Raw genomic sequence first — 15503 nt, 5'->3', positions numbered from 1 at the left:
GTAAGGTGGGAAGATGCTTGTGGAGCAGATCATAATTAGTTAACTTCCCTTTTGGTATAGCGGGAATACCCAATGATTACATCACAGTTGCTTAGATGTTGCTTAGATGTTGCTTAGATGTTGCTTAGATGTTGCTTAGATGTTGCTTAGATGTTGCTTAGATGTTGCTTAGATGTTGCTTAGATGTTGCTTAGATGTTGCTTAGATGTTGCTTATCCGCATCCGGTGAGAATATCATATTTAAATTCGCTCCTGGTTGGGATCGAACCAACGACCATTCGGTTAACAGCGGAATGCTCTGCTTACTGAGCCACAGAAGCTTTTTTGTTGTCATGGAAATTTGGTTTTCTTACTTTATATTTCTAATGCAAAACAAACCTATCATAAAACGGATATTATACAAATTCACTTATTCACAAAAAAGAATTTGATATTTAGAACAGAAAATAGACAAGAAATCAATTGCAAGTGATTGATTGTAAAAAATATATATAGAATTGGAGTAAACAACAATAATTTCCAATTTTTGAATCTAAATCTTCAAATGAATAATCTTTTATTTTTCCTTTTTCTTATAAAAACAGACTATAGATACATTTATAAGGTTATAATATATATCTTATAGTTTATAATACTAATGTTGTCTGTTGAAAATTTAAATAAACAATCATTTTGTTTCAAATTGAATAATTTTTCTAAATCTTTTTTTCCAAATTTAAATAAATATTTTGGGGTTTAAATTGGAATAGATTCAAAATAGTCTGGTATCTCGATTGATTATGATAATTTAATAACTTGGATAGACATGACTCAATTGTAGCTAAAACTAAATTAGATAATATAGATAAACACCTTTAAATCTTGTCTGTAAATAACAAATTCCGAGGCAGTTTAAAATCTCAAATCATCTAAATGAATTCATTTTTCATAATCTCTTATAACTTTTTTTTTTTCGTATACATATTTTAAAAAGAGATCAGGATTACTCATCTTTGAACTCAAAAATAGTGTCAGTTACTATCTTTACACACTACTTTTTGCTATCTTTTTTCAAAGTCGAAACTTAGCCGAGAAAAAAAAAAAAAATAAAGCTTGATCAGATACTTTAAGTAACGTCTTATTAGAAACATGAGGTGATTCATATGAAACACGAAAACGAATCATCATTCAAACTTTGCGAAAAAAAAAAAAAACGAAAGTTGACGAACGCCTTTAAAAATCTGACACTTTACATAGGTCATTGGTTTATGGGATGGTTACCTTTTGGTTAACTTTCGTTTTATAACTATTGTTTTATGTCCAAGAAATATTATTAGAATTATTTATTTATAAATTTATTAAAAAAGAAAAAAAAAATTTTTCTTCAATATAGTATATAAATTAAAATAATAATAAAACCCATGTTGGATCGAAATTTAATTTATCCACACTTTTACTCTCCAATCAACCTTAACAATCAAAGAATTTGTTGATAAAGTATTTCACAATGATTGTAGAATCAAAGCTAAAAGAAATATGATTCTCGGCTGTAGTATCGCCAGTGATTTTGATTATGGTACATTTCACTCCAAAGTCATTTCTTTGGATCACTACTCAAGACACAGAGTCACAGATACCATTATAGAACTTCGTTGGTTGGGCCAAGGTAAATCGAATTCACGAAAATGTTTACACTTTGAATAGGTCATTGGTTAATAGGATGGTTACTTATTTCTCTGTTTTATTTAATTTATTTTAATTTTTTAAACATAGATTGATTGTAAAGTTAAATTGATTATTATACTAGTTTTTTTTTTTTTGTTCTTATCACATTATCTTTTTGTTCAAAAAAGGTTTGAAATGATCCTATTTCTTTTCTTTTTCTTTTTCTTTTCTTTTTTTTAAATACGATTCTGATAGGTACCAGCCTTTGTTAGATATCTAACCCATTTGATTGGTGTGTAATTGCTCTTTTCGACAACCTTTAAGAAACGTACAAAGAAACCGGATGCTGTAAACATAGTCACTTGGAACTCCATAGAGATTGGTGGACGAGACCATGCTTTCTTATCGAGATTAACCGATGCCATCAAATCGACTTCGGCTCTCAGTGTGAACTCAGTGTCACCTGGGAATCTTCTGATTCTCCAGATGATTGCGTCCTGCTCGGGAATGTACTTGGCCTTACCGGCGGCCACAACAATCTTACAGACCGCTGTGTTCTTGGGTGTTGGAATGATGACCTTAACATTGGTACCAAACATCTTTGAACTAAAATTAGATTTTACAGTTACACTTGCTTCAATTCTGGTTCTACCCATCTCCTTTACAATAGGAATAACCTTGAATGGTAAATTTATATGCTCAGTAGTACGATATCTAAAAGAGAATTAGAATGGATTGAATATTATATTAGAATCATAAAATATGGTTATTTCCTATTGTCGCTGACTGATGACTCTCAACTTACTTCATCAATTCGAATTCACCATCGGGTGGAACAAAACTGATGGTACGGTCAGTGTCAAACTTACCAAGTCTGACACACTGATGGAATGTAATATCGTCGATTTCAACACCGTTGGTTCTTCGTTTGGGTGCAGTGGATGGACCGGTACGCTCCTTCTCCATCAACACCTTGTCGTTCATACCAAACTTGCACTCTGGCATACCAGAGAGATAGCACTTCATCATGACCTGACCGGTGACATCGGCACGTAGAATGTTACCCTCTGCCGACATCAACAAATTGACCGACTCTACAACATCTATATAAATTTCATTTCGCTTGTGCTTGATATCCGGTGTTCTCCATGGTGTAGTACCAGTTGCTTGAATTGTAATCTTTGATAGTTTCTCTTGTTTCAACTTTTTGTAAATAAATATATTATTAGTTTCTTCACTTCAATCTATCAATCTATCTATCTATTTATCAATCTAATCTAATCTCTCTCTATACATACTTTATCAAGTGACTTCAATTTACCTTGACCTTGTGTGATATACAATTTCAATACATCGGTCGAACAGTTTTGTGGATATCCAAAATCAAGAATTTCTAAAAAGTAAATAAAAGAAAAAGAAAAGATTATAATTTGTTAATAAACAAATGTTGTTATTATTTAATATTCTTATGTTATATAGATATATTCTAACTTACCATCTAATAATTCATAAACCAATACAAAGTTATTTCTAATTGAATCTTCATCGAAATTATCGAAATATGATTTGAAGATGTCTACCAATTGATGGAGTACTTCGAATACCATGCATGCATTTACATTTTGACGTGAAACACCAACTACATAGATTCCTCCTACCTTAATGTACATGAACGATGTCGAACCAATGAGTTTCACAGGTGATCTGTTCTCTTTCGACGATACTACCTCTAATCTGAATGCATTTGCAACACCACGACTGCATAATTTATATATTATTATTATTATTATTATTATTATAATTATTATAAATATCAAACAATTATATTAATATAATCATTGACAAACTAACTATTAATGTAATATATAACAATTTACCTAATATCATCTCTATAAATACGTGAGATCAAAACCTCACCCTTTCCATTCATTAAAAACAATGCACTAATCATTTTTTCCTATATATATCTCTTATTCCCGTAGAATAACAACTCTACAATCTTCCAAACTTTTTAAAAATCGACCAACTCTATCTATCTATTTATTCAACTTTTTAATCTCTTAAACTATTTAAATAAAAAATAAAAAGCAAATATATATATTTGAAAAAAAACTATAATACAATAAAGGTTAACTACAATGAATAGATATTAATTTTTAATATTGTTTTTTGATGATCAACTAAACACATATAAATTAATTTTTTTATCACCTTCTTGCCAAAAATTTAATAAAAAAAAAATTAAATTTTTTGATTTTCAGAAAAAAAAAAACAACATGCTCAAAAGAAATGTTTAATTAATTTAATAAACTTTTTTTTCGAGAGACAAACAAAACTACATAAATTAATGAATGCACGAAAACAACAAAAAAAAAAAAAGAATTTTTATAAAAATATAATAATTTATGATTGCAATTTATCTGTTAATATATTTGTAATACCTGAAATAATTGAAGTGGAAGTTGCAATGTTGGTTCCACCCAATAAAATCTGATGTTGTGATAGTGATTTGTTAGTTCTTTGTGATTTCTCGATGGTGTCTTGTAGATCTTTGAGCTCTGAGAATGTTAGACCACCCAATACGTAGATAATGATCTTACGTGTGTCTACAACACGGTGCAACTTCTTTGAGCGACCCCAGCCAAAACCGAGTAACGATCCGAGTTTCGATGGGTTGAAACGCTCCAATGCCTTGATCTCCTTGCTTTCAGTCTGCTCTAGCATTGCCGATACGAGCTGAGTCATTAACGACTTGTAGGTACTACCAGACATGCCACCTCTCAGCAACGAAGTGAACTCTGTCAAGTTCTTCCTGGAACGAGCAACAATCTCCATGATATCCAACAACAAATTCAATCTTTCTCTTAGTTTTACTTCACTTGATTTATTACCACCACTCTCATCATCATCTTCTTCCTCTTCATTTTCATCGAAGATATCACTAAATAACTCTTTATATATTTCATCGTTCTTTTCAGATTCCTCTAGATTCTCTATTCTTAATTGAAGTGCATTGATCAACTTTGATTGATCGTCATTTGAGAATGATCTTTCACCGACCAACGAGAATGCAAATAAACATAACGATATAATCTCTCTTAATGAATATTTACTTTCATCTAAATCAATTGAAATTAAGTAGATTAGTTTTGTTTAGTTTAGTTTAGCTTATATAGTTAAAGAATTATAATTAATTACCTGAAGATGATATAGGTGAATTTATAATCTCTGATATTTGACTTAATAAACTTTCTTCTTCATCTTCATCGTCGTCATCATCATCATCATCATCATCGTTATCATTTGATTTATTATTACTGTAACCTGCAGAGAGTAATAATATCTTTTCCAATGATAACAGGTTGTCCCAGTGTTGATGATGACTACATTGAAGTGTTTCGATAACTGCACACAATGCCTGTATGTCATCTCTATATTTGAATGCAAGATTATGTGATTTAAGTAGTTCGACCAATTGAATCAGTCCATTCGGATTCATAGCACCACCGGCATTGCTTGTGATCGATGTAATGTCAATGTTGATGTTTTCATGCGATACAATATCAACAACACGTCGCTTCAATAGTACAACAGCTTCTCTCAGTGTCTTACTTGCCAACGTCACCCAAATACGATCATTATCACCTTGCATATTCATCGTACCGAATATTCTATGTAATGGTGTTATTAGATTTGATATTGAAGAAGATGTTGTTGATTGTTGTTGTTGTTGATTCTTATTATTTAAAGCTTGTTGATATTTATATGGTTGTCTATTATAAAGTGGACTGATATTGATGTCTGGCATCTGTGTGTCATGTACCATTGCCGTTTGGAAGATGCGATCGAGTGCATTCTCAGAGTGTGAGCACGGTCCAACTAAATCAAGATATCGATCCACCAGAACCAGTGAAATAGGATGATAATCTTCGGTTTGATCTTTGTGTACTGTTGAGAGAACCGTGTGTATCTCGTTGGCCAAGTAGCCAGCGAACGATCCGACCGGATAGATGTGTAGATCTTCGCCCGATGCCGAGCCAAGTTTGAGATCAGACATGAAAGAGAGAAGCGAGTGTGTCGTCAAGTGAATGTCCTGTTGGATACCTGCATGTTGCTTCAAGTCGTTCTTCACGGAGCTTGACACCAGACTGCTCTGACTGCTTTGATTGAGTTGCTGTTGCAGTCCCGTGAAGTAGAGTGGTGGAAACACACTGCTTTGAACCGGAAGAACAAAGTAGTTCGGTGACAACATCGTGTAACACGCAGGGAAGTATCGAACTGTACAACTGAAATCATTGGAAGAGCAATCGGCAGACTCTTTGAAATCCGCTTGGAATCTTTGATATATTGATTGATGAGTGTTGCCAACCGATGATGATGATGATGATTTACTGTTGGAGGAGGTGGAGTTGGGTGATGTTGGGCTTGGTGAAGTTGCTGAGTGGTGACTAGCGGAGGTGGAAGAGGAACTTGGTGAAGTTGAAGATTGAGCGGATGGCAGTGTTGGATGTGGATGTGAGAGATGCGCCAGTTCCGACATGGAACTGAGTACAAGACACTCATCGAAAGAGTGATGTGAAAGTAACATCTTTATGGCATCTGCATAGTCCCAGAGATAACTGGCAATCATAACAACTAGTTTTGAAGACGACGATGAAGAAGACGAAGACGACGATACATCACCAAACAAAGACAATCTATCTAATCTTGTAGCACTAAAGGTTGTCGTCAATAAATTAACATTGGCGCAACGCTCTACGAAACGATCAAACTCCAAAGAATTCATCACCTGAAAGAAATGTCTATCTACAAACAGATGAACACCATCTAGATCATCTTCTAGTAATCTCTTAAATCTCTCGTTCAAATTACTGAGTAACTCTATATTATTTACATCTACTTGTTCATCGTCATTATCATCCTCATAATCATTTATAGCTGACATAATATAATAATAAAAATAATAATAAAATACACAAAAATAAATAAAAAAACTTTACAACAAAATAAAAATTTAATGAAATTTAATTAAATTAAAAAATTTTGTGAACTCAATAAAGGGTGACATCAAGCTTGCAAAGTCTTCATAAATATGTTAACTAATATCATCTTGATGAATTTTTAATTATTTATTCGTATGTTGATTTGTATTATTTATTTTTAAAACATTATTTTAATATTTGTTTATGTTTGATTTGTTGATCGATCATATTGATTTATTTGAGGTGTTTTTCTGCAATAAAATTTTTTATCAGAGGTTACACTTTATTCAGCCCGGGCTTTTATTTTTGGGAGATTTTTCATAGTTTGAGTGAGTCGCCTGATTGTTTCATTTTCTTTTTTATTTATTTTTTTTTGTTTTTCATTTTTTTAATTCAATTTTTTTTTTTTTCGACTACTGCGCAGGCTCTCAAAACTCCACCGCTTATCATCAGTACTTTCTTTTTCCCACTACCAACAAAGACACATTACAATGGCTGAGTATGTCAATAACAGTCTTTTATATTATTTTTGTTTATTTTATAAAATAAATTAGATTTAGAGAAGAATTAAGAAACTGAGATAACTGCTACCTACCAAAATAATAATTACTATCTACTACTACTACTACTACAAATATATTTATTTAGTAATAAAACAATAATAATTAATTTAGAAATAATAAACAAGAATAACAAAATTAGATTTCAGATAAATCTTGTAGAAATAATAATACAGATTCAAACAGAATAATAGGTTTTACAGACAATAGATCTAGTATTTTAGATACAGGTTTTTAAACAAAAATAGATAATAACATGAAAAAAAAAAAGAAAATAATTAGATTATAGTTCATGAATCAGATGATGGCTTATGATTAATAATATAATGATATTCACACTAGTTGAAAATAACAATAACAACAATAATAATAATAGTAGTCGTAGTAGTTTAATGGTGAAAAAAAAATAGTTATTCTCGGTTTTTTATTTTCTTTTTTAAAAAAAAATGATTTATTTTTCTATAAACAAAAAAGATGATAATTCATTTAAAACAATGTATAACTAATATCTTATTTTTATTATTATTATTATAGTAAATCAAAGAAGAAGGGTTCCAAGAAGGGAGGTAAGAAGTAAGTAAACAAACAAACAAACCAAACAAGAAATAAATTAAAGTAAGAGACATGTGATATTAATCAAATTATTAATAGGGTTGACCCATTCACCCGTAAGGAGTGGTACAGCGTCAAGGCCCCAACTGCCTACTTTGCCAGAAACCAAATGAACACTGTTGGTTACACCCCAGTCAACCGTACTCAAGGTACCAAGTTGGCCTCTGATGGTTTGAAGGGTCGTGTCTTTGAAGTCTGTCTCGCTGATATGAAGCAAGACGAGAGCCACGTCTTCCGTAAGATCAAGTTGAGAGCCGACGACGTCGAAGGTAAGAACGTCTTGACCAACTTCTACGGTATGGACGTCACCTCTGACAAGTTGCGTTCACTCGTCCACAAGTGGGCCACCTTGATCGAGTGTTTCGTTGATGTTAAGACCACCGACGGTTACACCCTCCGTGTCTTTGCCATCACCTTCACCAAGAAGGCTCAAAAGCAACTCAAGAAGACCTCATACGCCAAGTCCTCAAAGGTCAAGCTCATCCGTAAGAAGATGTTCGACATCATCAACTCCAATGTCACCTCCTCCGATATTGGTGGTGTCGTCAACAAGTTCATCGACCAAACCATCTCTGCTCAAATCCAAAAGGAGTGCTCATACATCTTCCCACTCACCAACACCTACATCCGTAAGGTCAAGGTCATGAAGTCACCAAAATTCGAAATCGCCAAGTTGCTCGAGTTGTACCAAAACGCTCCATCCTCTGCCCCAGCTCCAGTCGTCACTGAGGAAACCGGTGTTGCTGTCGAGAGAACCGAAGAGACAACTGCTTAAGCATTTTTTTTAAATAAAAAGTCTTTGTTCTATTGGTCATTTAGCCATTTTTAAATTAATTTAAATATCTTTTTATTTTATTTCTATTATTTTATTTCTATTTTATATCTTTTTGTTTGTGATATAATCATAAATTAATTTAATATGATTACTATTAATTTGTTTTATATTCATACTGTATTCATAATATTTGATTAATAAAGATCATCATACTTGTTAATTAATCAATTGTTGCCGATCTCACTTAAAAGTTAGAATGATGATAGTTTGTGATCTTAATTGTTTAAATCAAAAATGTTGACAAAAACCAAAGAAAAGAAAACATACTGATCGAAAAAATATTATCCTCATATTATTTGTTTGACTAATTGATTGAAAATCAGTGTTCTAAATATTTGGTCAAATGTAATAATAATCTGATCAAGATATAATGTTGAATAGTTATTGTATTTTGAAAACAAAACTGAAATTCAGAGTTAAACACCAACTTTATAATTTAATTTAAATAAATTTAAGAGTATAAGTTTGTAATTATATGATCAGTAATCCAAATTTGGGTATGACAACCTGTTGATTAAATTTCTACAACCAACTTATTTTAACAAGTTGTATTATCGTATAATTTATTCACGATTTATAATATTCGAAATAAATATCGATTACGTGAAATTTGTAAGATTCTTTGGAATTAAATTCTCATTCTTTATTCTAATTGAGTTTATGTGTGTGTGTTTGAGTGTGGTGACTCATATAAATTATTTGAGGCGGGGAATATGGAACCAGGACGGAGTGAGAAAAAAAAAGAAAAAATAAATTTTTGAATAAATCACAAAGTGCCTGCCCCCTTCATACAAAGACAAATACCATGGGTGTGCGTGTTAAAATTGATCTGAAAAAAAATTAAGAAAAAAAATTAAAATGGTAATTTATTGTTTTTGAGAAACTCTTATGTGTTTTTTCAGTTTCTGGTGTGTAGTGTTAAAGAAAAAAAAAATTTGGTAATTTTTTCAAAATTTTTGCTTTCAAATTCTTGTTTATTTATCAAAATTAAAAACAAACCTGTGTGGATGTTTTCAAAAGTAAAAAAAAACAACAAATTCAGTTGAAACACAAAATAAAATAAATAAATAAATAAATACATTAACATATAAATAACAAAACTTTATAGAGTTAGTTTAATTAGTTAGAAATTAATTTTAAAGCAAGCAATTATCAATAATCAATAGCAATTTATCAATATCAAAATAAATAAATAAAATAAATAAATAAATACAAAAAAGTCAAATCAATATCAATTAAAAAAAAAAAAACAAAGCAAGAAATCAAGTTATCAATTCAATTCTTCAGTTCAAATTTAGAATTATCAATTCATTTTTACAAGCAAAAGCAGCAAAATACAGGTGTTATTCGTCGTTCATTCAAAATAGCAATAACATAATATCAATATCACAATCAATTAATCAATCATCAATCTTTAATCAAATCCATATCACAATTACATATTATTATATTTAAATTCTCAAGAGAAATTTCTTAGATTTTAAATAGTTATCATCGTTTTCTCAACTTTTTATCAATTCAACCAATTTCTTTTATAATTATATATTATATAACTTCAATGTTTAATTAATCTTAAGATTTCCAATTCAAAACAAATTCTTAATTTTAAATCATATACATATATCTATATAATATTCTTCTATTATTTTTTTTCCAAAAGCAAATTATCACCCAAATCAATTAAATTGAATATCCTCATTTTATTTTCTTCTTTTTGATTTGTTTATCTATTAAATAACATCCGTTGGTTGTAACAATCAATTTAGTCCTTGTTTCTCAGTATTTCTTCTCTACTCTCCCCACCCAAAACACAACATTTTAGACAGCGAGAGAGTCGAGTTAATCACCCAACAAGGTCAAATCAGTTTTCAAGCCAACTCTTTATTTAATAGTCGACAAATTCCACTTTAAACTTCTCAAATTAGTCAATTAGCAACCACCACATTCCCCCCGCCGCCTAACCCCCGTAGTAGAACGGACCTATTCCCAACACCAATTACCTAACAGTCAATAGTAAATACAGTATCTAGAAGTAGAACGAAAAACACAAGCAAATCTCTTTTAAGCATCTATCAAGTTCCCAACAAACAAGCTTATTACAACAACAACATTCAGCGCGCGCTCCTTAAGCAATACAACAACCAACCCACTAGACCAATTACCAACCTTTTCAATCAACAACCGTAGTATTTCAAGATGTCAAATAATCAAGTTGTCAACGTTAAAACAACTTTTCATGAACAGGAATCCCCAGTACCACCTAATCCAGCTGGGGATGAGAGAATAAAGATTGAATCCTACAATGTCGGTGACATACTGATCCAGCTTTACAAAGCAACCGACTACCAGTCGATCGATAACCTGATCAACACCGGTGCCAACCTGAACGCGCAAAACGCAGAGGGACTAGCATTGGTACACTTGGCCGTGATGACTCAGAACCTGGTCTACTTGCAGTATCTCCTACTGAAGGGTGCCAATCCCAATCTTCAGACGCTCAACGAAACGACCCCGTTACACTATGCCATCGACACTGCCAACCTCGCCGTTATTCGTATGCTTATTATTGCCGGATCCAAGCTTGATCTCATCGATAGTGATGGTGAAGCTGCCGCTCACTACGCTATTCGTGAATCGAGAACCGACGCTCTCCGTCTTTTGCTCCAGTCCGGTGCCAACCCGAATCTCGCCAACGACGACGGTGAATCACTTTTGCATTTCGCCGCATCGCTTGGTGAAGAGAACTGTTGCCGTCTTCTTGTTCAAGCTGGTGCCAACATCAGTTGTTTGGACGAATCCGGTTGCACTCCATTGGCTGAAGCCAAGAACAACGGTCACTCTCAGGTCGTTCAATTCTTGCGTTCTTGTTCCCAACCACAACAACAACAACAACAACAAAAGGATAATGCTTGCCCATACTCTAGCTTCCAAGATATCAGATACGGAAATTACACCGTCTCACCAGTTTCAATTTCAAACAAATCCTGTTTTTAGATTGGACGGAAAAAAAAAGCAAAGACAAAAAAGTAATATAATCAAAATCAAAGAATTGTATCAAATTTTTTTGTTTTCTTGTATAAACTTTTTATTAAATAATAACAACAACAACAATATATTTCAAATCAAATTAAATCAATTAAATAAATTAAATAAATTAAAAATATTAAAATTAAATCATTCATTGGTCTCAATCACATTATTTTTATATCTACAGATTCCCCACAATATTAATAGATGTTTACAAACTAAATCGATTAATCAAATTTCAACAATATGTTTTATGAAAATTCAGGTTTAAAGTTGCTTAAAGTTTTATTTGTTTTAAATATATCTTCTCAATTCACATGAATTTTCTTAAAATAAACTGTTGAAATTCAAATAATATAATTAAATTGATAATGAACACAAAACCAGAGGTAATTAATCTATAACATGTAATAATAACAATAATAATAATAATATTTAATACTTAATCATGAATAACAAAACAAACGAATTAATTGCTTTATTTAATAAAAAGTATAATATTAATGATAAAGTAATTGGAGATAACATTGATAATAATAATAATAATAATTCAAATAACAATAACAAAACCAACATTGATTTAAATATAAATGAATTAATATCATTGTTTAATAATAAAAACAATATAACTGCATATTATCATTGTAATACTAACCAATTGAAATTTATGTCATTACAGCCAGTATCTATTGAAACTCTAAAGAAATTACAAGATGGTCCTAGTAATGGTAATGGTGTTGCTAGTGTAGGTGGTGGTGATGTCAAGCCTGTATTCACCTCACTCGCTGCAAAGAGAGAGGCCGCTTTGAAACGAAGACAGGAAGAAGCTGAGCAGAAATCACAAGAGAAACAAAAGCAATCATTACAAAGATTGAACAACTTGTTTTCAAATGACTTTGATATGCAAAGTGGAAATGATTTGGTATCACAAGAGCAAGAGAAGTTAATGAACGTCAACCCATTAGAGTATTTCTCAATCAACTCAAATTCATCCAACAACAACAACAATAGCAGCAACAACAATAGTAGTTCTAATGACAGAGATAGAAGAGATACTAGGGACTCTAGAGATAATAGAGATATCAATAAGAGAGGAGATGATAGAAGAGATGACAGAAGAGATGATAGAAGAGATGGAAGATTTGGTGGTAGAAGAGATGATCGTGATAGACGTGACGATAGAAGAGATGATAGAAGAGATGACAGAAGAGACGATAGAGGAGATGATAGATATAGAAGAGACGACAGAAGAGATGATAGAAGAGATGATAGGTATGGAAGTAGAAGGGATGATCGAAGAGACGATAGAAGAGACGATAGAAGGGATGATCGACGTGATGATCGTTCTAATAGATCATATCGTGATGAGAAAGACGACAATAATGTAGGAGAGAAAAGAACAAGAGAAGAAGAAAGAGAGTTGAATGATATCAAGAAAGAGTACATCGGTGAAAAGAAAGATAGAAAGAAGAAACCAAAGAAAAGTGAGAGAACTAGATTTGTATTTGAATGGGATACCGCTGAAGATACATCAAACGATTACAACACATTGTATGCCAACAGACAAGAGGTAAAACCGCAATTTGGTAGAGGTGTTATGGCTGGATTCGATGGTCAGGACAGCAAAGGCAAATCAGATCACGAAAAAGAATTGCCACCAACTCATTGGTCCAAGAAGGATTTGAAATTGATGACCGAGAGAGATTGGCGTATCTTTAGGGAGGACTTTAATATCTCGACAAAAGGAAGTGGTATCCCCAATCCAATGCGAAGCTGGCGTGAGAGTATATTGCCTCGTGAGATTCTGGAGGCCATCGCCAAAATGGGTTATGAAAAACCATCGCCAATTCAGATGCAAGCTATTCCAATTGCGCTGTGGGGCAGAGATGTACTTGGTATTGCAGAAACTGGTAGTGGTAAGACTGCTGCATTTGTCATTCCAATGCTTGTTTACATCTCAAAGCAGCCCAGACTCAACAAGGAGACAGAGGCAGACGGTCCTTATGCTCTGGTGATGGCACCAACCAGAGAGTTGGCGTTACAGATCGAGAAGGAAGCAAGAAACTTTGCCAATCATTTTGGATTTAGATGTGTTGCACTGGTTGGTGGTCAGCCTATTGAAGATCAGATCTTCCAGTTATCCAAAGGCTGTGAGATCGTAATTGCTACACCCGGTCGTCTGAATGATTGTTTGGAGAAGCGGTACTTGGTGCTCAATCAATGTAATTATGTAGTGCTTGACGAAGCAGATCTTATGATTGATATGGGTTTCGAGCCACAAGTAGTTTCGGTTCTTGATGCAATGCCATCCAGTTTCCTCAAGTCAGAGAATGAAGAGGAGGCAGAGAAGCAAGAAACCGATGCCAATCGTATCTACAGAACCACAATTCTCTACTCTGCTACTATGCCTCCAAAGGTAGAGAGACTCTCAAGAAAATACCTTAGACGTGCCGTCCATGTCATTATTGGTGAGGCCGGTAAAGCTGTCGATAGAATCAAACAGAATGTTGTCTTTGTTAAATCCGACCACGATAAGCGTGTCCAACTCATGGATCTCCTCTCGAACGGACCACCTCCACCCATTATTATTTTTGTTAACAAAAAGAAGCACTGTGAAATCATCTCGGAAATTGTGAGTGAGTGTGGAATGACTTCCACTTCACTTCACAGCTCACGTTCACAAGATCAGCGTGAGATGGCACTCGATGGTTTCAAGCGTCGTCGTTACAATGTGTTGATTGCTACCGATGTGGCCAGTCGTGGTATCCACGTCGAAGGTGTCACCCATGTTATCAACTATGATATGCCAAACAACATTGAGGACTACACACATCGTATTGGTCGTACTGGTCGTGCCGGTATGGAGGGTATGGCATCATCGTTCCTCACCGATAAGGACACCGAGATCATGTATGACCTTAAGAATATGCTGACGACAACTCACAACGTAGTACCAGCAGAACTACTAAAGCATCCTGCGTCTCAACTCAAACCAGGTTCCGTTCCAGAGAGACAAAAGCGTTCTGAAACAATTATTTATACCAATAAATAAAAATTTTAATGTACATTTATTTATATTAAAGTATTAATTATTTTTTAATTAAAAAAGTTTAAATCAATTGAAACACCAAAATATGTTTGAATGAGTTGAGTGCCTAACAGTGGACAAAGTAGTATTGAGTAAATTAATAATACAATAAACTTTATTGAAGCTATTATTTCTTAACTTTTTTGTGTCAACTCCTTACAAACTAATAATTGAGATTCAGTTTTTCTCTCCTCTACGGGAATAGATTCTCTAACAACTTGATGAAAAAATTGGTACCAAGGATAGAGTCAAAAATATTGCTAAAGATGATTATTTATCATGCCTTTTATGACCGACTCAAGTTTGGGGAGTACGATAGTTCTACTGTTTTTATAACCATCCATGGTCCTACTTTCTATCAGATGAATTTTGTAAGTGACCACATTATCTCGATTCATCCAACAAAAAGAAGTTGGCACAAAAAAGTTAAATATATTCCAAAAAAGGTTATGTTTGTATCTGTATATAAATAAATTAATATCAACAATAATAGTTTTAATAGAGATATCATACTTGCATGAATAAAATGGTTTATATATTGGTTATGAGTTTTGCTTATTAATTTATAATCACAGTTTCTTTTATCAACTAAAAAATTGAAAAAAAAAATAATATTCAAATTGATTTTGTGATAGATTTTAGAGCAATTGAAATCTATCACTTATTTTCAAGTTTAAATTAGTTAAAGTTATAATTCAGTTATTGTATTCTGTTGATTATTTATTTTAATATTAAGTGAATTTATTGAATTTTGA

At 32.6% G+C, this 15503-nt stretch overlaps 5 protein-coding genes and 1 non-coding gene across 6 annotated transcripts; 3 read left to right on the top strand and 3 right to left on the bottom strand.

Annotated features, from left to right (window-relative positions):
- Positions 1–247: 247 nt before the first annotated feature.
- On the bottom strand, positions 248–320 carry PPL_07140. Its single transcript has one exon. It is a non-coding gene; the product is annotated as a tRNA-Asn (tRNA).
- A 1560-nt stretch (positions 321–1880) lies between these two features.
- apm2 (AP-2 complex subunit mu) lies at positions 1881–3595 on the bottom strand (the record flags this gene model as incomplete). Its single annotated transcript, XM_020577981.1, has 5 exons — positions 1881–2358; positions 2450–2847; positions 2943–3037; positions 3140–3402; positions 3522–3595. The coding sequence occupies 5 exons, from the start codon at positions 3593–3595 to the stop codon at positions 1881–1883; spliced, it is 1308 nt and encodes a 435-aa protein (XP_020432429.1).
- Positions 3596–4047: 452 nt separating this feature from the next.
- On the bottom strand, positions 4048–6589 carry scfd2 (Sec1-like family protein; the record flags this gene model as incomplete). The annotated part of the gene is made up of 2 exons (XM_020577980.1): positions 4048–4763; positions 4843–6589. The coding sequence occupies 2 exons, from the start codon at positions 6587–6589 to the stop codon at positions 4048–4050; spliced, it is 2463 nt and encodes an 820-aa protein (XP_020432428.1).
- Positions 6590–7117: 528 nt separating this feature from the next.
- On the top strand, positions 7118–8573 carry rps3a (eS1 family ribosomal protein; the record flags this gene model as incomplete). The annotated part of the gene is made up of 3 exons (XM_020577979.1): positions 7118–7125; positions 7721–7759; positions 7838–8573. 3 exons carry the CDS (start codon positions 7118–7120, stop codon positions 8571–8573), a joined length of 783 nt encoding a protein of 260 aa, XP_020432427.1.
- A 2256-nt stretch (positions 8574–10829) lies between these two features.
- On the top strand, positions 10830–11627 carry PPL_07136 (ankyrin repeat domain-containing protein; the record flags this gene model as incomplete). Its single annotated transcript, XM_020577978.1, has 2 exons — positions 10830–10937; positions 11127–11627. 2 exons carry the CDS (start codon positions 10830–10832, stop codon positions 11625–11627), a joined length of 609 nt encoding a protein of 202 aa, XP_020432426.1.
- Positions 11628–12031: 404 nt separating this feature from the next.
- Positions 12032–14712, top strand: helB2 (DEAD/DEAH box helicase; the record flags this gene model as incomplete). Its single annotated transcript, XM_020577977.1, has 2 exons — positions 12032–12049; positions 12154–14712. 2 exons carry the CDS (start codon positions 12032–12034, stop codon positions 14710–14712), a joined length of 2577 nt encoding a protein of 858 aa, XP_020432425.1.
- Between the last annotated feature and the right edge of the window lie 791 nt (positions 14713–15503).

The sequence above is a fragment of the Heterostelium album genome (assembly GCF_000004825.1).
Source record: "Heterostelium album PN500 unplaced genomic scaffold PPL_scaffold6, whole genome shotgun sequence".
NCBI lineage: Eukaryota > Evosea > Eumycetozoa > Acytosteliales > Acytosteliaceae > Heterostelium > Heterostelium album.
Note: the sequence above shows the minus strand (reverse complement) of the source record. Positions and strands in the feature narration are given on the sequence as shown.